This window comes from Rutilus rutilus (genome assembly GCF_951802725.1).
Source record: "Rutilus rutilus genome assembly, chromosome: 2".
Classification (NCBI taxonomy): domain Eukaryota; kingdom Metazoa; phylum Chordata; class Actinopteri; order Cypriniformes; family Leuciscidae; genus Rutilus; species Rutilus rutilus.
Genome location: NC_140210.1, coordinates 19,942,376 through 19,968,140, shown reverse-complemented (window position 1 = coordinate 19,968,140; position 25,765 = coordinate 19,942,376). Strand labels below are relative to the sequence as shown.

General features: G+C 36.9%; 1 protein-coding gene across 3 annotated transcripts in view; it reads right to left on the bottom strand.

Moving 5' to 3' along the window:
• The window catches only part of sgcz (sarcoglycan zeta), a 291,539-nt gene that overhangs the window by 76,239 nt on the left and 189,535 nt on the right, over positions 1-25,765 (bottom strand). For all 3 annotated transcript variants that reach the window (XM_084402171.1, XM_084402173.1, XM_084402172.1), the window contains exon 3: positions 6,208-6,309. In XM_084402171.1, coding sequence (XP_084258297.1) covers positions 6,208-6,309 — 102 coding nt within the window. The remainder of the gene's footprint in view (positions 1-6,207; positions 6,310-25,765) is intronic.

Sequence of the window (25,765 nt, the reverse complement as noted above, 5' to 3'; positions counted from 1 at the left end):
TTTATCCAAAGCACAGTGGGATATATGCTGAAAAGACATCCTTAAATTAGCACTGCAGAGTCGGTGTGACTTTATGGCAGGAGATCTTGCTTTACCCGTTGCATATATCCTGTATCCTGTCCTGAAAACAAGGAAAAAACAAGGAAACAGCTTTGCATGTATCAGCATAATAATTTCAGCTCATGAACTAAATGGATTTTGCAATCTAAACAAAACTGTAGGTGATGAAATACATGGTTAAATATATAACAGGATTAGATGTACCGTTCAAAAGTTTGCTGTCAGTACAACTTTATTTTTGAAAGAAATTATTGCTTTTGTTTATCCAAGGATGCATTACATTAATCAAAAGTGACAATAGACCTGCATAATCTTAAAAGTTCTATTTCAAACAAATGCTGTTCTTTTCAACTTCCGATTCGGCGAACCCTGGAAAAAATATTAATATTAATTCATTTAAATATGTTATTGTTGAGTTTCCACAACAATATTAAGAAGCACAACTGTTTTCAACATCGATAATGATAATGTATATATATATATAAATGCTGAGCAACCTATACAGAGCAATAAATCCTGAGCAACATGTTCAGCATGAATGCTTTTTTAAGGATCATGTGACACTGAAGAATGTAGTAATGGCTGCTGAAAATTCAGCTTTGTCATCACAGGAATAAATAATATAAAAAAAAAAACAACAACAAAAAACAGTTACTTGAAAATGTAATATTATTTCACAATATTATTGTTTTTACTGTATTTTTGATCAAATGAATACAGCCTGGTCAGATAAGAGACTTCTTTCAAAAATATGAAAAATCGTACAAACCCCAAACTTTTGAACGATATAGTGTAAGTTCCTCAGAATATCTCAGTCCTCACTCTGGTAATGTACAGTAAAGCCACTTGGATTGTTGGATAACAGACTGCATATTTGTGAAGCCATCAATGCAGGCATCACAGAAATGTTGGACACAAACTTTACAGAGAAGTCTCACTATTTTCCAGTAGGCAATTCAGGACAGGGCCAAAAATATTTTAAACCTTTTATTTTGCCATATGGTGAATGCAATTTCATCATTACATGGCCATCCAGGAACACTACTAAACCCAAATCCAGGAAGACCAAAATAGATCATAAGGACACTTTGAGACCCATAACCCACACTATAACTTACCCCCCTATATGTTTATAAAGGTATGCATATGACCATTATTACATGTCAGTCTTCCCATGTCACAAAAAAAAAAAAAAAAAGGATTTTCACGACAGAAAAGGACATCATAGGGTGCAATCAAATCGTCTTGAGTCGACGAATCAGAGGAAAGTCCTTCTAGTTTGGACAATTGGTGGCACTAGAAGCATCAATTTAGAGACTCCAAAATTACTGTGGTTTTTGTTCAGACTATCCTCTATCTGTGTGCCAAATTTCACAACTTTCCTCTTCAAGAGCAGAAAAAGAAGAAGAAGAAGAAAACTAACAGTCTCTGTGAATCCCTACAGTCCGGGCACTGATCAGTGAGTCGGCCATTTCAAGGGGTGTCTCAATCGCAAAATCCATCCAGTGCACTGAAACGTTTATTCCCTAAAAAGACCCACAACACATCGATGCTCACTATGTTCCCTCGCCGTAAGTTCTGAAGCGCGAAACATAAATCACTCGAGCCAACTCACCACACATAATTACATGCGATAAATGTAAAAAAAAAAAGAAAAAGAAAATGGTATTTAAATATATTCCAGCATAACTATACATTGACAGACAGGTAACATAATCTAGCTAACATTTATAATTCATTTATGACTGAATTGCTGCATGTACTGTATATATTACAATAAAAGTATTTATCATAATGTACTTTACATAACATTAAAAAAAGTCAGAAAAATCTGTTATGCAGTTGTTCATAAATTACAGTAGTGATGTTGTACAACAAGGATGTTGTCCCGAATTTGTGTATACAATATTTGTATACTAGACCTAGGGAGCTGACTAAGACGCACCAATATTCAAAAGGTGCCTACGCACATTCGGTGCTTGGCCCCTATTTACAATTCTGAAATACAATTCTAAATAAAGTCTGATTCAAATTCAAATGAAAGTGCAAGTTATTTGTCAGTTTGACAGCCCATCAATGTCACAAAAAAACTTTTTTCTTTTAAACTTTCATGTTGCAGGCCTCTTTTTTACTGGTGGCTACATACTGTCACTACTCCTGCTGCCCCTCATGTTGCGAATCTTTATTCATCCTTCTCAAGCACCTTTCCTTTCATATGTTTCCTTTTTTGGCCACTCTTTCATGAGTGCCTGTGTCACACACCATTGGTGGCCCTTAGAAGCAGGGTGTCAATTCAGGCTATGCCACAATCCCTCTTTGTAGGAGACGCCAAAACAGCTTGTCTGCAGTATTCAGCTTTACAGCTCAAGGCTCTCCTCCAAGACCAAGACCACCATGCCGCATCCCCCGAACTCTAGCTTCTGGCTTTCTACACTTTGTGGATTAATTATAATTTGCAATGTCGCACCCTCACAGTCATCTGAGGCAAATGATCCAAAATGGCCGCCATGTCGCTGCGAGGGTGTGTTGGGATTTGCGACGCTGTGTTCTCGGTGGGGTGCTGAGGGGAAACGCAAAGGGCCCTCAACAGGCTTTGATGTGCGCTGGTGATTATTGAGGCTAATCAGGAGTGCCATCAGCGAGCTAGCAGAAAGCATGCGCTTTGTTTGTGTTCTTTAATGCTAATCACTGCGGCTAACACATTAGGCACTTTGATTTATTGGCTCAGGGACAATGCTTCTTTATAAGTTTATCTGAGCAGTGGTAAAAGGGTTTATCATTATTAATGAATGTGCACTCCAAACAGGCTCAGCGGCCATTATTTCTGCACAGTGTATCGGTATAGACTAAACTATCAGAGACTGCTATGCCTCTATTCATTTCAGTTTCTCTAGTGTGCCAATTACTACATCTGTTGAAAGGACTAGCATATACGTTAACCCATGTTTTGTATAATGTCCCTTAACATGGGATAGCCTAGGCTAAAAAACTAAAGCAGCTGGACTGCTAAAAAAATAAAATAAAGAACTTGGCTAAGGTTGTGGTCGAAAAAATGGCTTCTTGATTTTGTCATTTTGTTACAAAGATGAGATGGAAAATGTGCACCCTAAATTCAAGGATATTAAACATGACAGCACAGAATATTAATAATGCACTTTTTGGGAAAGATTATGCTTGTTTCAGATCATTTAATTCAGTGTGACGGGGATTGACCTGCTTGAGCAGCACGAGCTGAAGCGAAACAGTCGCTTCACGCACACTACGTAAGTTGACAGATCACGCACACTACGTAAGTTGCATAGGGCCCCGCAAATTACTCAAGGCCCCACCTCCCCCTCGTGTCAAAGCGCGTCAATCAAAGTTTACAACGTCGATGAGAAAATGAAGTGGAACTATACTTCTGGTCACGAAAAGAGAGAGAAAAAAAACACAGTGAGAGTGGTTTGCGGGAACAGCAATCAGGTAGACTTGTGTTCTCTCCTCTCCAAGTTTGATGTCAGCAAAGAACAGTAAACTTAAGTTGATGTGCATCTCTCTCTAGTCTGTCTGTCTGTCTAACCCAGCTGGGCAGTACATCTTTTGGTCTTTCTGTGTCTTGCTTGCTAATGCCGGCCACTTCCAGGGCTGTGTTCTGTGGCTTTGTGCCTGAGATAACCGCGCAGCGTGTTAACAAGCGTTCATATGCACGTGCACGAAATGAAACGCGCCCTTTACAGCAAAAAGTGGGGACCAGTACAATATGGGCGTGATGGGATTCCTCATTATAGGTGCACATACTTTTAAACCAAGACAATGATTATCTAGTCTCCAAGTCAGTTTAGTTACAACTCTGCAATAAAGCAAGATGGAAAGCAATGTATTGACATTGATTTATGATTTAGACATTGATAATACAATGTATTGATTTATAGGCTATATTGCATTTAAAATGTTGATTGGCTGGACATACTGGTCGATATGGACATCCCTCAGGAAAATACTAACCATCAAGTATTGCATTTATCATTTAAAACACAGTGACATGCTATGGCAAGCCATTTTAGCCTGTATTCATTCACAGGGTGCATTTTTGATATCAATAATTACATTTATACTGTTTAAAATGTGAATTCTTGATATTAAGAATGTACTTTTTCTAGTAACAATGTCTATTTCTGATATCAGGAATTACATTTTCATTAGTAGTAGTTAAAGGAGGGAGGATTGTAGTGGGAGGTGTGACTGTGTGGCAATGGCAAATGGTTTACATGGCTCATGTGTCAGGTATGAGGGCCCCTTAACAGAATTTTGCTTAGGGCCCCAGGGAGGTCAGGATCGGCTCTGGAAACAGTGAATGAACACCAGTAAACTGAAACGCAGCAAGCGGGTTAATTAACTCACCCGAACGCATCCTATAAATATGTGATTAATCACGTATATGCACAACATAAAAGTAATACTACAATTTGCCTCTGCTCAACATGACGGAAATAAAAACTATAACAACACTGTGTTTGTTAAATGTTGAAATAAATATAGGATAAGTAAATATATAATACAGTACAATTGTAGTCAGAGTAAAATTAAATATGTTAAGTTAATAATTTAATATTTTATTGTAATTAGAGGAAATTCATGCTTTAATATTTGTTGACAGATAGATAGATAGATAGATAGATAGATAGATAGATAGATAGATAGATAGATAGATAGATAGATAGATAGATAGATAGATAGATAGATAGATAGATAGATAGATAGATAGATAGATAGATAGATAGATAGATAGATACTGCAGATTATGAATGCCGCAGTGACAACAGCCACAGTGAGTTTAAGAGTAAGACACAATGAGAAAGAGAGGGAATGAGAAGGAGAGAAATAGATCAACAACATTGTGTTTACAATTGGGTGCTAAAGGTCAACAGAAGCCTAATACAAATGAACCAGAACATGATGCATGCGTACAGCAGGAGTTTGGGAAGCACCCGACCCTGTGTACTTATCTGTATGTGTGCTTGACAAAGAATGTGTGCTGGTGTGCTTGGCCTATTCATCTTAGTGATCTACACTTTGTCCTTTCACATATATCAAGAGTTCAAGCTAGAATCCCCACCATGCTCACTCCAGCATCACAGCTGGTGCCTGGAATGACAGACCAGTGATGTCTGAAACCCTCCCAATTTACATGCCCTGTCAGCACGGTGGGTGTGTCGGCATTTGATGAAGAGTGTAGATGTTGTATTAATGTCCTTAACTTTTATAACTTATACCTTGACAAACTGCAAATGGGAAGCAAAAATGCTAAATCTAGCATGCATTACATGACTACATTTAGCCAAACAAGAGTTTTCAAATGTCCATTAATGACATTTAACCTGTGCCCTAAACATGATACAAAAAATGATATTATATTATATACAATGCAGGTTAGATACTCATTGTATGTATAAACTGTTGCATGAAGAGTCCTTTTGTGTTATCCAATGCTTTATGTACATACATTTAATCCTATGCATACATACATGCAAACACACACACACACACACACACACACACACACGCATGCACGCACGCACACACAAGTATATAAAACGGGATATATATATATACAAGAAGTGATCAGTCAGATAAAAAATACAAAAATAAACATTTTAAAGGAACTAGAAATTTTAATCAATTTAATCATAAAATAATAGCCCTTGTCGCATCAAGTGTAACATAAAGCTGAATGAATGAGCTGAACCTGTGCAGGCTGAAAAGACGTCAACCAGTAAATTCACTCGCTAAATGGCAGCACCGAGTGAAATAGCTTCACCGAGGGATTTAGCAGGCAAAGTTCAGCAGGTTGTTTGAGCTGCTTAACGTGGATTCAGCACCAGCTCTTTCAATGTGACCTACTGCACCTGTGAAGAGAACAGGAGCAAAATCCTCGTCCAAAGCCAAAACCCACTACCCTAATCACTTAGTTTGCTGACACCAACTAAAAAATGTACTATGGTATTACTGTGACATGGTACCATGGTAGTGAAAATCATTTGAAGTACCATCAGAATATTTTAATCAGCCATTACCCGTATATATAATGAAGTGCCACAAAAACAAAACAAAAAAAAAGTTTACACCATGATTTGCCTTTTGCACAGGTATAGAAAACGAAATTCTTACCTGTCTGGATTTGATCTCTTTCACATAAAGTGGAAGAAGGAACTCCGACACTCCCTCTAATCTGATGCCCTCTTTGGTTACGCGAAGATTTCCCATGCCATCCTGAGGGACAGAGAAAGAGAGAGAGAAAGAGTTTGTGATATGCATGCAAATATATTTTAACATATTTACGTTTCAAGGATTGTTTTCTGAATCAAGTATTTTTCACCTGTCAATATCCTGAGTTCAAGGCAAAACATCAGCATCTGAATGATAACACAAGCTAAGAGACATGCTGTCTCGCTGTGAAGTGCTGGTGTCACAAGTTTCATTTTCATGGACTTTTAGGGGCCGTTTACAAAAACACACCATTTTCAAATAAAAAAGGAAAACTTTTTATGTGTTTTGCCCATTCATGTAGATGACAACGGCATTTTGGTGGCCTGAAACTTTTTAAAACATTGTCCCTATGTAAACAACAAAAATGTGCAGTTGTGAAAACGGTGACATCATGTGCATGCGTATCACTTGTCAAGTCTTTTTCAGTGACATCGGCAACTATTCGCCTGGCATGCATTATACAGCACTTTTAGTCTTTTTCACGGATCAGAGTGAACGGTGATCGTTTTGACAACGTTGTCGCCTGTACACGAAAAACGTAAAAGGATAAACTTTCCCGTCTTTTGCTCATTGTTGTCGTGTAAATGTACCCTAAGTTTATTTTTTAAATGTTTCTTGTATTTACTTTCTGTTTCATTGGTTGTCATGGTAACCAAGTCTGGTTTTCATTTGTCGTCATGCTTACTCATCGTTTCATTGATTTCACACACCTGGTCCTTGTTTTGTTCATTAATTTCACTCTGTATATACTGTCCTCAGTTCAGTTTACTCACTGTCTGGTTTTGATTGTGCTCTAGCACACTGTTGTGCTTATTTTCCCATTGTAGAGTATCCACTTTTGTTTTGTATATTGAAAATTAAATTAACTGTTGATAAATTGGTCCGCTTTGCCACTCGTAGTCTTCGTGTCGGACTTGACATTACATTTAGATGCCCCTGGTGTGCCCACAGTTACAGAATCACAGTCAGTCTTTAGCAGGTTCAGCATTGATAATCAAAATAACTGAGTTTCACATGAATGAAGCATGAATTGATAGTTACATTTGCATGCTCTTGTTTTTCTGAATGAAAGCTTTTCTGTCTTGTAGAGAATGCAAGAATATGGATGTCAGAATGTACAAAAAATTTACCAGTTTGCTCCCACGTCTCTGCATTAATAAATGATTGTAAATGCTCAGATGTGGCAGCATGTGGATTTTTACATCTCTCAAAGGCTGGTTTCTCTATTCAATTTGGGTTGCACAAAAAGGAGCCCCACGGCTGTTTTCCAGCTTCCTTTACCCCCATCTCTCTATCTCCTTCCCAAATGCCATAACTACAATAATGACGTCAGACACCAGTCCACATTTTTCATATCTTTAAAAAGACTGGACATTGTTGATAGAGAACTATGTTGTTGTTTTTTATGATTCAACATATAAAAAAATATATATATAAAAAAAATAATTGGCTACATTTTTCAAATGATTCTACCTTTTTATATTTTTTGACCTCCCTGCTTTTAACCTGTTCTTTTTATCTCTCAAGAGTGTTCTTGGACAACGTTAATTAGTCAATTACTAGAGAAGTTGATTTCATGGTTGGCTCTAAAAGCATTGTCACAATTATCACATAGAACACTATAATTACTGAATTTGAAAGCACTGCCAGAAGATAGGGAACTTCAAGTCCCGTTCCGGCACAATTTCAGGTTAACTAAAAGCTGAAAAGGTGGACTCTGTTAACCTGTTATTCTTTGGGAAAGTAGACCATGGCACTGCTGTCAAACAAGAGTTTTTAAAAAAGAGAACAACGAACACCTGCAGCCAATGAGTGGGTCTTCTTTTTACCAGATTTTCCATTTAAAAAAAAAAAAAGAAAGAAAGAAAACATTTAAATTCACAATTTAAAAAAAGCATTTGGTTCGATAAACTGAATAACAGGTTTTCTGTTCAGTGCCTGATTAGAAACCTCAAGAAATGTCTTGTATGTGTAACGGGTTTGGTGTAGTAGGCAAACGTATGAACGAGAAATACTACAGTATTTTATTATAAGCACAGGAGATTGTTAAAACAACACATTACAAAAAGACAATAAACGACAAATGACTAAACTGTACAGGAAGTATGTATACAGGGGATAACAATGAACTAAATAAGAAACACATGATAATAATTAACCATAGAAACCAACAGGGACATAATCAGAAACCAAGGAAACAAAAACTAAACAGAGCAGGGAAACAGGAACTAAAGGAAACACAACAGAACATTAAAATAAGAATCCAAGACAGTGACAGTATGTACATTCCTACTTGTACTAATTTAAATCGTAATAATATTTTACAACATTCCGGTAAGCAAATGCATTCAAACAGTCGGTCCAAAACAGCCCTGATGCAGAGAAAACCCAGACGATTTCTTCAAAGATGGTATTCATCAAAGCACGAGCTCTCTCCTATTCTATGATTATTTCGGAGCAGCTCAAGCCATTTCTCATGGCTGTGAAATACAGATTGAACGGTGGCTCAAATGACTCAACCGCTGCATAAGCATTTGATACGCAAACCAGTGTCCTGCTAGTAAAGTTTTGACGGATGTTGACTGTACTCAAGGTAAAGACGTTTACAGTAAAACACCGGAATCGTACATTAGTCACACGAGAAAAGAGTCTGTTATTATTGATGCTCTTGATCGCTTTTGAAAATTTGTAAATATTGGGGGGTGCGGAGGCGCCATTGTGTGTATTGTGTCAAAAGGGAGGCCCACTGTCTTTGACTTTGAAAACCTGTGCATTATACATTATATTACTTAATGTAAGTATGTACAGATTAAATATGTTCCTTTTTCTCTGTTTTTCAGTTTGCTTTTGGTTAGCAAACAAAAAGCCCTATTGAGTCACTAGAATAAGATATCATAATAACACACTTCATTTTTTTTTTATCAAGGTTAACAGGATTCTGTGGTGGGATTGGATCTTGCACGACATCTGAAATGGTACACAATTTCCACCAAAGACAAGGCAGTTCTTAGCAAACTGATCCACTAAACCTGCTGACCTCAAACCAGGAACCAATAACATCAGTGATAATGTCCTCAAAACAGCTCTCCAATGAAGTATCAAAACTAAACAGCTCCATGGTGTGCTGTAGGGATAACGCCAAAACCTGGAAAAATGATTCGCCAGTGGTTCCCTCAATATTTTCCAATGGGTTTTTTCCAAGGGGGGTTTTACATTTATTAGTAAAATAAGGTACATAAGTTGGCAATACTTTTTGACGGCACGTTTTGATCTACAACGTAAATTACACACACTCATATTAAAACATACATTTTAAAGCTGAACGTTTAGGGTGTGAGTATGTGCAGTTTACAGTGTAGAACAAAACGTCCAAGTATCGCAAAGTTATGTTTACTACAGATCATATTTTACTCACAAATTGAAAAAACCCATTAGAAAAACCCATAGGGCAGTCTAAAGTGAACCACTAGCGAATTAGTCTTCCGGGTTTTGACGTCATCCCTGCAGCACTCTATTATTATAAACAGTTCCACAATGAGCGGCCAATGCATGTTTCAATGCATCTTCAGCTGAGAGATACACCCAGCTAGTTTCTCAGTCTGTCTGAAATATAATGATTTTATTCACAAATATCATGTTTTCTTGGTGACAGTCTGGGCCAGCTCAATAACTAGACATTCTTTCAATCAGTGACCACTTTAGGAGATTCAAGGAGTGACAACAGTGTCAGTGAGGCCCTAAGGCCTATAACTTGATCCTTTTTTAGTACCATTACAGCTTACATTTCTGCTTCAACTGGCATGACAGTGGTTTGTTACCATCAACTTCCTCGACAGCAATGGCCATCTGAGTTGCTGCTCTCTCAATAACATTTTCAATTTCAGCACTTCTCCCTGTCACGATCAACTGAGCGGCTTCTACTGATCATGCTGGACTGATCTTGTTAAGACCAAACATCTCTGAAATAAGGGCAAAAAGGGAAAGTGGAATCTCCTATTATATCAAACGTGTTGAATAAGAAGCTAACGTGGTATTTGTGTTCATTATTTCTCCTGTCACATGCAGGTGCCTGTATTTCCATTCATGAAACAAACTACATTCCCAATAGATCATTCATCAACCTCTTCATCAGCTTTGCAGACATAAATGCATACTCATCCAGAGTAATTTTTAAATACAGCACAAGTGTGAATCAACCATTTCTGTGTGAGCAATCAACATCATGTAAACAGACATACAATCATCACTTCAGTATGCTGTCAGAATGATTGGATTCATGGCAATACAGTGCCATTTAAACCTTTAGTGGGGATTCGATTAGCTGATACCATATAACGGAGCCAGCATAGATAACACTTGAGCAGATTAGGTTTCAGGTATGGCATACTATGCACTCATAATATAAATTTAAGTATAAAATATAATATATAATTATATTTTATACTATAATATATAATATAAAAATATAAAAATATGAATTGGTATTATTGAGCAAAGTTACTGTAGTTCAGTCTCCGCTGACAAATACCACAGCTCACAGCGCTGTTCATTGCTAGTAGTAGAAAAATGCAGCTGCAAATTGAATGTCTGCCAACATGAGCAAAAAAAAAAAAAACACGAAATATAAATAACGCCTGGGGGTTACAAACGTTGCTTTGAAATACTAATAAAGGTCTTTATTAAATTTTAATTTAACGTTGAGTTGACTTTTGGAATTTCAATAATAATAACCTATTACAAGGTCAAGACTTTATTTATTTTCACTCTGTAGATTTAACTATGCCTTGCCAGGAACGGGTGTACTCTGGATCAATGTATTATTCGATTTAAACAACCTTCGCTGGATGCTGCTTTTAAAAATTAATGTTGCAGAACAGCAGAAAATAATGCAAACCAGCAGTTGTGTCCCCCCACATACACACACACAGTCACCTCCTCATCACCCTATTGGGAGGTTCTATAATGTAAGTCCTTGTTGTGAATGGATCGATGTGGTAGCCTTGCACAAATGACTAAATAATAACACTGATTGGTCCATGATTAGCTAAAGACCCCTGTGAGGCGGAGCTTCAGCAGAGCCAGTCAGACTTCTAAATTAGGGTAGTTTATACACTATTTGACCAGATTTAAAAATCCACTTAAAAGGTCACCAATTGCAAGGACAACCCTTCTCAGAATACTCAGTTTAAGGATCTTTCTCAAAAACACATGGGTGTAATATTAACAACTGTCCAAATCCTGGGTTTTCAACCAGGGATAAAAACGCAACCTTCGTTTTAGTGGTCAAGCTTATTTTGTTGACCTTGGCCACTAAATTGTGACTCATATTTGAAATATTTAACATTTTATAACAAATGCTAAAAGAGATAAATGTCATGTTATGGATGCATGTGATGGATGCGTGTGCCAAATGCATGTGATGGATGCTGAAGATGAACCATGTTATGGATGGATGGATACAATTGACAGATGGAAGGAAGAATGTGACGGACGGATGTATGCATGTTAAGGACAGATGGATGGATGGGTGGATGATGCACAGATGAAATGGTGGGTGAATAATGGATGTATGGATGGACAAACGGACGCATGTTAAGGAAGGATGGCTGCATGTAATGATGGATGGATGGATGGATGGATGGATGGATGGATGGATGGATGGATGGATGGATGGATGGATGGATGGATGGATGGATGGATGGATGGATGGATGGATGGATGAACTGGTGGGTGAATAATGGACGGATGGATGGATGGATGGATGGATAAGTGGGTTGATATTTTAGTTAGTTAGTTAGTTAGTTAGTTAGTTAGTTAGTTAGTTAGTTAGTTAGTTAGTTAGTTAGTTAGTTAGTTAGTTAGTTAGTTAGTTAGTAAAAAACTGAGTATATTGTGGAGGCCTGATTGATAGATCATTGCTATAAGAGCTCAGTGGTCTTTTGGCTTAAGCGATTGTCAAAGCCTTTACCCACAGAGACTGTGAGTGCCACACAGCAAGAGTTTCAACACAAAAACGGCTGCATTATTATAAACACATCTCCAGCAGAAAGTAACAAAGGGAATAAAAAGAGCAAAAGACAAAGACAGAAAGAACAAAACAAACATGAAAGGGTGATCATGACGGGCAGCGTGGGTAAGAAAGGACAAGCCTGCTGAGAGAGCAAGATCTGTATCGGTCCCACGCATTACGCTCAGCATAGGAACTGACATCATCTTTTAATCAGCTTCTAATACACTGCTGTGTCAAGGTAATGATCCTTTGTTGCCAGGCTAATTGGACAAACATATCATAGCCCCTCCAACTGTGCGCGCGTGTATGATTGCGTTTGCCTGAACGTCTCCACACAATCACAGAGACAGAGAGTGTGGGAGGAACTGGTGAGTCCATGTTCTAATCTGATAAAGAGTCCAACTACGGTTGGATTCAGAAGCTATGAACATTATCAGCACAAGAACACTCCAGAAACCCAGCAGGGATGACACATGGCCCATCATCTTTTGATGCATCTGACATCATGCCTGGTAACATCAACCTGACTTCAAGGGTGCTAGTGTAGGAGAAACTGTTTTGAAACTGCAGTTTGCCAAGATACAAGCTACTCATAGTTCAGCTGAAGTCCAGCTACCCTAGAAACGTTTAGAAAAATGTGCTTTTCACTACTCCCATTGTGTATTATTGCAGAAAAAAAACAATGTTTGTATTGAACATTGATGAAGCAACAGATTTTGTATGAAAAGAAAAGTGGATAATTTTGTTTAAAAAAAGCTTATAAATGTATGAGGTGGCATGGTGGGAAAAAGCATGGGGCAAAGGCACAAGTTATTGATACAAATGCTTTAGCTAAAATAAGATGTTTACTTGTTCAAAACAATCAATTCAGCAAAGTTTGTACCTTTTTCTGTTTATTTTGATAAATACAATTATTCATTTTTGTTCAAGAAATATACTGTCATTAAAGTATGTTAATATAAAAAAATAATAATAATACAGAATCACAATTATAAGTAATAAGTAAAGATTCTGAAAGCATTGAAGGAGATCCCAAAATAATTTAATATAGCTTTACAGAAGTAACTATAAATGATATTTGATTATATGAAATTATTAACATCATATTTGATGATAATTATCATCTGCATCTTACCCCGTCATGTCAACAAATGGAAAAGTCAGACAGCTATTTATTATCATGTCAATTAGTGTGCCTTTAGCCCCAACAGCAGGGGCGCCTTTAACCCCAAATACCATACTTTTACATATTCTTCTGTTATTGAAAAAATGTTGCTTTATTTACCTTGAACAAAACTTAAAATAATTAACAAGACCTTTTTTTAATTTTATAATAATATAATTATAATTTTAGCGCTTCTCATTTGTTACTTGCTACATTAGGCAGTTGTGGCCTAATGGTTAGAGAGTCAGACCTGTAACCCGAAGGTCAAGGGTTTCAGCAAGGGAAGGAAAATGTAGGAGGGGGGAGTGAATGAACAGTCCTCTCTTCCACTCTCATTATCCACAACTGAGATGCCCTTGAGGAAGTTACCTAACCCCCAATCGCTCCAGCAAAAATGTCTTGAAATGCATACGCTTTGGAAAGTGCTGCGGCACGTTTTTGTGCCATCTAGTGGTTTAGAGGAAAATACTTGAACTTAACTGGCCTACAGCGGCCATGTTTTCTGTGATACCGAATGTGTGACATTATCTCATTCCGTGTCCACGCCCACTTTGAACGTTTTGGCATCCCGTTGCGGGTGCAAATCTAAATTTCAATCTTTTTAGCTTATTATTGCTAACTATCAGACTGCACTGGTTTGGTTCCGATCGGGTGAAAAACCTAGGACTAGTTCGTAAAGAAGGTTTTTCGAAAAATCCAAAATACACGAACATTTCGCCAGGGTGACGATCAAATCCAATATGTGCGTTTTGTTCGTTTTGAGCAAACAGTATAAGACTATTGAGCCTGCAACGAATGGTTTAGGAGCTAAAAGCCATTACATACTTTTGAGCTCTGTAGCGCCAACATCAGGCCGATTTGCGTGAGCTTTGGTGACATTGTAGACGTTGTGGGTACTTTCATCCCTCAAAAACTTTAAGTCTCTACGACTTACGCTTTGGTCTGCCCAATCACTTTTAGAGGAGAGTGCTGATCCTTGTAAATTCCAACAATAACAATAGGGTTTCAGCGCTACACACTTGAACTTCTAATAAAAATAAATAAATCAGTTATTGCTCTAAAAGAAGTACATATGAAGAGTTCAGATGCAGAAGCCTCTAAGTGCCATCTGAAATTTTCTTCTAGAATGATCATTTTTATCAAGCTTGTATTTAAGTTCAGTAATTTCACTTAAATGACAATTAATAGGCAATTTTCATTGCAATTTAAGTTAAATTACTGTACTTGAATATACGAGCTTGATAAAAATGATCATTCAAGAAGAACATTTAGAGGCTTTTGCATCTGAACTCTTCACATTTTTAACAACTTACTACAACTCTAACAACTCTAATTCTAACTTAAACAACTCTAACTGTGACCTTTTCAGCAGTCAAAAGTCTATAAGCTAAACTATGTTGCAGTTTGTTGGGGGAAAAAACTGCTTGTAATTGGAAAAGCGAAATTCACACATCAAAATGTCACAAAGCTTAAAAAAAAATATTTAAGTTAAAAGCATGACTACATTTTGTTCCTCAAACATGAAAGCATACCGACACACATACATGGACTAATGGTTCTCTTCCCACACTCCCACCATAAGTCTGAAGAATATCCTTCAGACCAGCTGAATAAATACTAAACATTCAAAAACACTCTTGACATTAAGACACAAGGTAAATACGAAATAAGTGTGCTGGGTTCATGCTGGGTTATTGGTCACCGACAGAGTGAAAAGGGACTGAATGGAGTTGATATGAGTTTAATGCTGAGCTGTTTGTGGCTATTGAGAAGTGGCCTGTGTGATTCTGAAGTGGGTTGCTAAGAGGTGAGAGGCAGGTAAAGAGAGAACACCAAGGGCGTTTTTGTATGCCGAGCTGTTCGTACTGTACTGCTCACAGTCCTGCACGCAAATGGGAATGCTAGGAAAACAGTCTGATGAATGAATGTGTTCCTTTTGTGCATCTCGTTTGACAAAACCACACACTTGAATTAAAAGAGCAGACCACTCAGCATCCCACACAACTTCAAACTCACAATCAGACAAAAATAAAAAGGGCTTTATTCTATGCTTATTTTTATTATACGCAACATATTTTGATTACATGTGATGGAGAGACTTTATTCAAGTGTGGACATGGCCGGCGAACAGTCTATAAACAACTACATTTAAATGATAAAAAATATCAAATTAGAATTTAACATTTAGTCATTTCAACGGTTTGCAGAATTTTAGTTTCATCTGATGTGTTCTAAAGCCTTATACAATCAAGGCATTGGGACAAATCAGATTAAACCGCCTGCTGTACATCAGTTATTTCAATCTTTCAAAAGGTAAGAAAAAAGAAGGTTACTTGTACTTTAAAAATACGTATGTGCAATTAACCATGGACACTTTTTTAACTTTTGTTTAACTTTTGGGGATTATTAAATGTGATAATAATAAGAAATGTTGCTTGAGGAATGATTTCTGAAGGATCACTTATAAATTACACTTTAAAATGCATTAAAATAGAAAACAGTTACTTTAAATTGTAATAATATTTCACAATATTACTATTTTTACCGTATAATAAATTCAGCCTTAGTTAGCATAAGAGACTCTCTTTCAAAAACATTAAAACAACTTATCTTCCCCATTAACCTTTGAACAGTAGAGTATATGTGGTATACAGTACAATATTTACAAAGGTAAAAGAAAATAACACTTCTTGAGCATGACATATGTAATTTCAGAACTTCAGAAGTGAAAGCAGGATTTTCCGACAAGCAAGTGAAAGCATCAGCATAAGTGTTGTAGCGACTCCTACAACACAGTACATCAAACTACGTTTCAAACAAGCCAAGAAATTTCCCCTTTAAAAACACAAACTAAAAAGTTTCACAAAGAAGTCAGCGCATATACTAAACCTATGACTGTCTTTCAATTTTCTAAAGCATACACAAGCCTTCTGCTGACCCTCTGAACTCTTCGGGGAGCATTAAGCCTGATGGGTAGGTGATATACTGCAAAAGCGAGGTAAGAATTCAGGTGTGCCTCCACTAAAAGTGCTGATTGGTGTTTCTTAAAACAATACTGAAACAGCTAGGCCTGCCATTATTCACTTTTCAGTGGATTAGCTGTCAAAAGAGGCAGCAAAACAACACCCTGCTCTGAATATCTCCCACTCTCCAGACCTCTTCTCACTACAGATACGAATCAGTGCAGTCAGCAGTCTTTCGTTTTCTCACTCCATCCATCTTTCTTCGCCAACACACACACTCAAATACAGCATTCAAGTGGATCTGCGCCATACGTGTCAGAAATATTGGACTAAACTGGGAAGGCAACATTAGATGCACAAAGCACGCACACACAATTATTTATACAAAGAGCATGTCTCGCTGTGACAGATCAGTGATAATGAGAGCCATATTGTCTCAGCATCTGTCCCGGGTTTTGTCATACCTCACGTCTGAATCAACATACTGTCACCACCACTGGCCAGGAAACAAACACGACGCCGACGTCTGGAGGAAGTTTAATCTATCAGCAACTAGTGATAAGAAAGCACACACAAAACATGCCGGTGGTTCATGCTGGATGAACTCTAAACGTTCCCCATCCAAGTCCATTTTCACACAATCAGCTTTTAAATATGGTGATTTTGTATTTGCATAATTACAAATGTACAGTTTCATAACAGTGTTGTATAACCAACCAGAATCATGTGAATTTGCTTCTGCAACTTTCAAGCTATTATAGCGACAATTCCCCTGGAGCAACATGGTTTTAAATTCAACAAATTCTAATCATAATTGACCCCATTTATTTTCTTAATACACATTCTGGTCTTATTCTGCACTGTTCATCTGTGCACTATTCCTAAGGAGAGAGGGAGAGAGGGGGAGAGGGGTAGAGGGGGGTAGGGGGGTCTCAAAAGCCGTTCTGAATTAGCAGTTTGACTCAGACTCACTCAGCCACTGAATCATTCAGAGCTGTTACCGAGTTTACAATTGACTTTCCCTCCAGACTGTGAGGCATTTTTCAGTTGTGTCCTGTTAGAAATGAACAGTTACTGTGATGTACAGTATTTAGGCTCATGAGGTTTAAAATGGTCTATTTAGTAACTTGTTGTTCATATGACATGTCATATATGAAAATGAATGCATATTCACAACAGTACTGTAATTAATAAATAAATACATATTCAACATATGCCTTCAGGTGAGGTTTGTTGGATTTTTTTTTTTTTAGGTATATTCTATATTCTTTATTCTATTTGAGCCCCCAGCATGAGTTTTTAAGGTGACCATTATTTTAGAGTGTATCACCTCATTATTTCCATGGTAATGCATCATGGTTGTCACGTGACACACCACAGCCACAGATGTATCGCTTTTAGAGAATCGGACCTGTCAGATTTACATCAAGAAAAATTAATCAGTTTCTCCCAAAATACATAAAAGTAAGTGGCCAATGAACTAGGAGAAGAATAGAGTAAACTTCATTGTTACCTACACAATGTGTATCTGATATTAAAACCCGTCTTCAAATTTTAATTTAAAGGATTGTTATTGCTGTTTCCATAGACATCAGTGTATATTTAACACATTTTTTTTATTGTTTTCAGGTTCACTTTATTTTGATGGTCCCTTTAACACATTCGGTTGACTGTAAGTAAAGTTGCACCTACATGTCTACTCACTCTCATTACAATGTTAGTAGAGTATTAGTAAACTGTTAGGGTTTGGGTTATAATAAGTTGACATGTAGTTGCAAAGTTACTTATGGTGTATTCACACAAGGAAAGTCCGATAGTTCACTTGCTTTGGTCCGGACCAAATACAATGTTGATTTTTTTTGTTTGGTACGGTTCTTTTTACAGTGCTCTTTTTGCAAGTGAACCAAAATTTGTAAAAAAAACCACAGGTGTGCTAAGGTCGTCCATTCATTGGACGGGAATTCTCAGGCAGGGAAAAGCAGGAAGTGCACAAACAGGCTCAGCATGGAGATATTTCGTAATGCAATATTTGTTCTTTTACTGATTTGGTGTTATTCTCTTCAAACGCAATATGAAGAAACTAATGAGCATCATATGATACAATGTCATCTATACGATGTTGTAATTAGGATTTTGAGAAGACGACGATGTGCTGAAAGACGGTTCCGGCAGAGAGAACATGCTTTTAAACCATTTAAGCGTGATAAGACAAAAGAGAACGCTCTGTCTGTGAATGTCCTGATGCACACTCGACGTGCAGAAAGACGCACAACAGTATCGTGTGCACAGACAGCGCGCCGGAATTCTCTTTCTATTTCGCGCTTGAACGAACAATAACACACACCATTATGCCAAAATGTCCGTTTTGTTAAGTATCCTCATAAGAGCAGTCAAATAAAGGCGCAGTGCTTTCTGCAATTGGGTCGGCTCATGTTCACACCGTAAACGAACCGTACCAGAGTTCGTTTGGAACCGTACCGAGACCACCTCTTCAGCTGGGTCTCGGTTCGGTTGTTTGGTCCGCACCCGAGTGCGACTGCTGTATTCACACCTGCCCAAAAGATCCGCACCAAGGGGGAAACCGAACTTGAGTTCGATTCAGTCGAACCAAACAAGGCAGGTGTGAATACACCCTTATATTCAGTTGAATGTATGTTGGAGGAGCATCACAATAAAGTGTTAGCAGATATTAAGCAGACAGTCTACTACTCTAATGAGAGTTAGCTGACATGTAGTTGCAAACTTAGTCAACAGAATGTTCAAAAGGGACCATCAACATACAGTGTTACCAAAAATTTTACCACACCCAAACTCTTGAATGGTAGAGTAACTAATAGCTTACTATACCTCTGAAAAAAAACATGCGTTGGTTGATATCACCAATCTCTTAGAAATGTCTCATTATGGCAAAGAAAATGGGTCAAACCTTATGGGGTTCAAACTAGCAGTCTTTCAGTTGCCAGTCCTGAGGCTTAACCACCACACAACATCACCCTATAGTCCGCATTTCTCCAGGATGCAGACAAAAGCCTTCATATTAATACTTCTATTTGATGAATACATAACTAGCAGCAACTGTGCATTTGAACTCAGAACCCTTCTCATTGTTCATCTCATTGCTTATCTCTTTCTTTTATTATAAATCTCTCTTTCTCTCTTTTTTTTTTCTGCCTGGGGCTTTGTGGTTTTGAAATCGAAAGCTTTTCCACTTCTATTGTACTGAACAGCTCATGTGTAAAAAAACAAAACAAAAAGAACAAGACACTTAAGATAATAATAATTTTCACAGTAACGGCTTTCGTTTCATTTAAACAAAAAAGAAGAAAAATGAGTGTGCATGCACACACTGGCACACTGCTAACTCTGTCCTTTTACTGCTGCGACCCATGACATTGAAACTTAATAAACAATCAGGAAGCAATCATTCAAATGTGGAACCTTATTCATCAAATCTCTAATAAGCAGACCAAACAGGAAGCATGCATAAATGATTGCCTTGCCCTTTATATCAAAACCAGCTTGCTCCGTAATATTCCATTTAGAAATAATGAGGGAAAACTGCTATGAACAAAAGATATGCTCGGATGGATCTTCTCATGAAATGATTGAAACTCATTTCAAGCTACTGTAAAATGTAATTGATGATCTTACTAATAAAATGTAGTGATTATAACTTATTTTGAATAAGTTTGTTAACCTTACTGAGTTTAAGTAACGACAACTTTTTAGCACGGAAAGTTATTAAACTTAATAGATTCAATTATCCTCTACTTAAAATCATTTTTGAATTGTCATGCGCAGTCCTACATGTAGGTGGAGTGAACACTACACAGTGATGCATAATATAATATAATATAATATATATATATATATATAAATCTTTATAGTAAGAATTTAGTAGGTTTATACTATTTGTGGAATGAGACATGTAGATTAATTTGCAGGATTTGTTTTATGGAATGAGATATACAATGGAAATGTGAGTATTGTGTTTTTTTGTGGCAGTTAAAACATGGAAGCTGCACCAGAACTAGTCCAATTCCATGCCTTCACACAAACTGTTTGTGTTCATTCAAGTTATTTAATGCATTACAGATTCATTTAACAAGAAATCATTCCCAACATATTGATGCAAACCAAACAATTATCCCTTTAACACATTAACCAAAAGCCCAATATATATTTAACATTTCTTTTTCTTTTCTTTTTTTTTTACAGATCAATGCAGAGTTTAATAGCATCACAATCAAAAGCCTCAAGCAAGAATTCTTCTCAGTGCTTGATCAACATGCTGCTCGAAACCAAAAAAGTGGCAGTTGAAGAGACTTTCTGAGTTTCTTGTGCAAATTAAATCTATGGTAAGCTTGTCAATGCTTCTTTCTTAATCAAAATTCTGGTAGTGTTTTAGCTCGGTTTTTTTTATTTTTTTATTATTCTATGTTGTAACATATTTATCCGAGTGCTGACATCACTGAATTATTTTGTTACTAGACTTTTTTTTTTTTTTTTAGAGCACTGTCATCACTGCACAGTTCTTCATGGCCTTCCTCTCATTCTTGGAGAATAAACCTGTTTTTTTTTTTTTTTTCTTCCAAACAAATGTTTACAGGTAACTTTCTCTGTATATTTCATTATAAATTCCCCACACATACATTACATATAGGCATTCAATATGCTTCATTCAACTCTCTTATCTTGGATCAGACATGTAAACTCTGCATTTGTTTCAATTAAACATTTTGTCGAATGCAAGTTCTTAATTTTTATACTGTTATTTTTTGTTTGTCTATGTTTCAGACAATATACTTAAACAACCATAATTAATCTCTGCTAGTTGTACGTAGACCTGATACTTTGTTATATGTATTGTGGATATGGATTTTCATTTGTAATGTAACCAGAATTGTAATATTGCTGTTCCTGTTTTTATTAGGACTGTGATTAACACACCCAAGATTTCTTTCATCAGGATTCTGATCGTGACAAGGGAAGACAGCCAGGATTGTCCCTCCACAAGCACATTCTAGACGGAGCCATAGTCATGGATGATCTTGAAAACTTTCCAGGTGCCATGTGCCTAATTTTTAGGCTGATTTAAGAGCTAAATTCTGAGTTTTTCTATCCCTTGGATACAAATCTCTAAAACCAAAACTACATTCACTTAAAAAACATCTGTTGATGTAAGCGAAGGCATTTTGAGATTGTGTTAAAGGTATAGTTCACCTAAAAATGTAAATTCTGTCCTCAGTTTTTTACTCTCTTGGTATTCCAAACCCATAAGGACTTTGGTTAGTCTTTGAAACACAAGTTTAGATATGTTTAAAGGGGTGGTATAATACCTTTTTCACATGATGCAAAATAAGTATTTGATGTCCCCAGAGTTTGTATGTGAAGTTTTAGCTCAAAATACCCCATAGATATTTTTATATAGCATGTTAAAGTTGTCAATTTTTGAAGGTGAGCAAAAACGCACAGTTTTTGTGTCTGTTCCTTTAAATGCAAATGAGCTGCTGCTCCTGGCACAGAGGGCAGAGCTACAACAGCTTGTGTTCTTTTACCTCACACAGACATGCACTGAAAATTTCAAAAACTTTTAGCCTTTTTATGTTCAAACCGAAGTCAGAAAGATGGAGAGACTCAAGAAGAAGTGACAACATGTAGACAACATTTCTGAATGGTTAGTTGGTGAATGTATGTAGCTTATGTGTAGTTATCTTCTAGTCAATGATTAGCATATTCTGTCTTGATAATCTATGAATCACGTTCCTGGGGGCGGGTTTAATACATCAACATAAATACGGTTACATAAACCCCGCCCCCGGGAACACGATTTATAGATTATCATGACAGAATATGCTAATCAATGATTAGAAGATAGTTAACTCCACATCAGCTACATAAATTTAAAACATTAAAGGTCCCGTTCTACGTGATCCCATGTTTCAAACTTTAGTTAGTGTGTAATGTTGTTGTTAGAGTATAAATAATATCTGTAAAATTATAAAGCTCAAAGTTCAATGCCAAGAGAGATATTTTATTTAACAGAAGTTGACTACAAAAAACGGCTCGATTGGACTACACCCCTCTACTTCCGTCATTAGTGACATCACCAGAACCGTGTTTAGACTAACCTCCGCCCACAGGAACACAGGCGTATTGATGGCGAAATGTCAACAGATGGTTGATGTTTATCTATAATCGGATACCGCAAAAGTTTAATTCGAAGTTAGTTTGCTCTGTCCATTTCACCACGGACTGTTTTTCTAACCTGGGATAATATCAAGCAGGCTTCTCTCAGCGTTTCATACTGACGAAGGGGACTATTTCAACTATATTCCAGCAAGCGGTAAGTACAAGTAGTGATTTAATATGGAAGTAGCGATCAACTTCACATCGTTTCTTAGTAGGATGAAAATAATCTAACTTAAACTGTGATTAATATACAGAAAGCGATCAAAGAACAATCCCTTTCCAATCGTCCAAGCTGTCAATCACACAGCGCGAGTTTATATGGACACTTGCCAACACTCGTTATGAAATCAATGACGCTGTTACACTGCACAACGAATCTCTTACTGTATTTATATGCCTCATGTTTGCATTGGTGAAATCATTAGTGAGTGCAGAAACTGCGTTGCAATGATAAGATTTTTTTTCACGCGATCAACAGGCTGTCATCTGCTCAATGCTCGTCACTGCAATTTTTTATGTGATTGAAAGAGATCTAAATACTTAAAAAACTTCTCACGATTCGTTAATCCCGATAGCTGTAATAGTAAAAACGTATAATAGCTGTAATAGTAAAAGTTTTCCAGATAGTTCCACATGTAATGCCAGATATTTCATATGCAAGCATTTCAGCCAATCACAGCAGAGGGCGTTTACACTGAAGTCTCTCAGCAGACACGCCCCTTCAAACAGAGTGTTCAAACCAGGGAATGAAATCAGGCTAGGAAATATGCCTTTTATTTCTAAATTATAACAATTTTTTATCTAAAAACATACTAACATTATAAGGGCACCCCTGGAAACATGATAAAATAATAAAAATAATCCATGGAATGGGACCTTTAACAAAAAAGTTTTTGAAATTTTCAGGACACAAGCTGTTGTAGCTCCACCCCCTGTGCTGGGAGCAGCAGCTCATTTGCATTTAAAGGAACAGACACAAAAAAAGCATTTTTGCTCACCCTTAAAAAGTGACAATTTTAACAAGATATATACAAATTTCTGTGGGGTATTTTGAGCTAAAACTTCACATACACACTCTGGGGACATCAGAGACTTACAGTATTTTACATCTTGTGAAAAGAGCATTATACCACCCCTTTAAAATAAAATATCTCCCTTTGCTTTGAACTTTGAGCGTTGTAACTGCAGATGTTGTTTATGCTCAAACAGCAATATTACACACTAACTAAAGTTAGAAAAGTGAAATCATATTCAACCACCCCTTTAAAGAAAACCAGAGAGGTTTCTGACCCTCCAATAAAAGTCCAGGTAACCAAAACTTAAAAGATCTAAGAAGGTCATGCTAAAATCAAATGGATTAATTTTCCAATGTCTTTTATACACTTTTTGGATCTTTTAAGTTTTGTTTACCTGGGCTTTCAATGGAGGGACAGAAATATCTTGATTTGTGTTTCAAAGTCTAACCAAAGTCTTATGGGTTTGGAACGTCATGAGGGAGAGTAAATTATTAAAGGAACACTCCACCGTTTTTTCATATTAAACTATGTTATTCCCTTAACTAAGACGAGTTGATACATACCTCTCTCGTCTCAGTGCGTGCACTCAATCGCTCTGGCACGCGGCGACACTTTGATAGCACTTAGCTTAACCCAGTTCATTCATTAGGGACCAAATAGAGATGAAGTTAGAAGCGACCAAAAACCTCCACGTTTTCCCTATTTAAATACAGTTACACGAGTAGTTACACGACCAAGTATGGTGACACAAAATAAAACGTGTAACTACTCGGTGGAGGTGTTTGGTCGCTTCTAACTTCATCTCTGTTTGGATCCTAATGAATGAACTGGGCTAAGCTAAGTGCTATCAAAGTGTCGTCGCGCGCCAGAGAGATTGAGTGCACGCACTGAGACGAGAGAGATATGTATCAACTCGTCTTAGTTAAGGGAATTACATAGTTTAATATGAAAAAACGGTGGTGTTCTTTTGAAGAATTGACATTTATGGGTGAACTAACCCTTAAAGCTTTTTGTTGCGCTAAAGTCAACATTATTTTTATTTTCACCCGTCAACCTTAGGTGAAATTATTATTATTATTTTTCAAAGAGCACCATTTTACTTAATTCTGTTAAATGTTTTTTTTAAGTGTCAAAATTAAGCAAATATTCATCTATTCAGTTTCTTGTCAAAAGATTGTCAGTATTCTTTGTTTGTTCATCAGTCATGATTTGTTGTAATGCATATTGTTGCATTAATGAAAAATGTTTTAAATGTTAAGGGTGCCAGAATGGCATTGTTTGGGACATTGTGCCTGAAGAAAATTGATGAGTAAACAAGCTATAAGACATGATGTCCTAGCCTTTTATGCTCAAGCACACATTCAACACACACAGTTTGATGCAGAAAGAAGATCAGTGAATTCCCTTCTATCTGCTTATGATGCACCAACTTTCAAAACAACCTTTCAACCTCATACACACAGAGCGAGAGATCAGATGCATTCCAAAAAGATAAACAGAATAAGGAAAGAATGATGGAGAGAAACAAAGAGAGAGAGAGAGAGAGTGCTGTGAGAAAACCTTTGTGCACTTCCTCTGAAAGAGGGCAAATACATTACTTGGCTTCACTCAAAGTTCAAAGATGTAAAGTTCTTTTGCCTACTTTCTTTCTCTTTCACTCTACGCAAACTCTCTTGTCGCTTACCTCAAAGACCAAACTCACAAAACAAGGGTCTCCTCAACCGCCACCAATGTGCATGATGATGTGACGGCAGCCACAGTGAGCCATGCAATCAATGTACAGCCTTGAAAAAAGTGTAGTTTACCAGCGTATGTATTGGTTCAAGGTTCAAGGTTGTAACTACTTCATTTCAGGTGCAGCCAAATTACAACAGCAGTAGTTATATATAAATATATTTTAATTATTAGATCAAAATTATTGGTAGGGACAATTCAGTTGTCGCTGGTTATTGGTAGGGACATATCCCTAGCGTCGCGACAAAATTCTATACCCTTGACCCGGCCCCCTAAATGGCAAAACAAAACAAAACAAAGCAAAATAAATAAAACAAACAAACAAACAAACAAACAAACAAACAAACAAACAGTGGTTGATCACACTGTCTGTTAATCA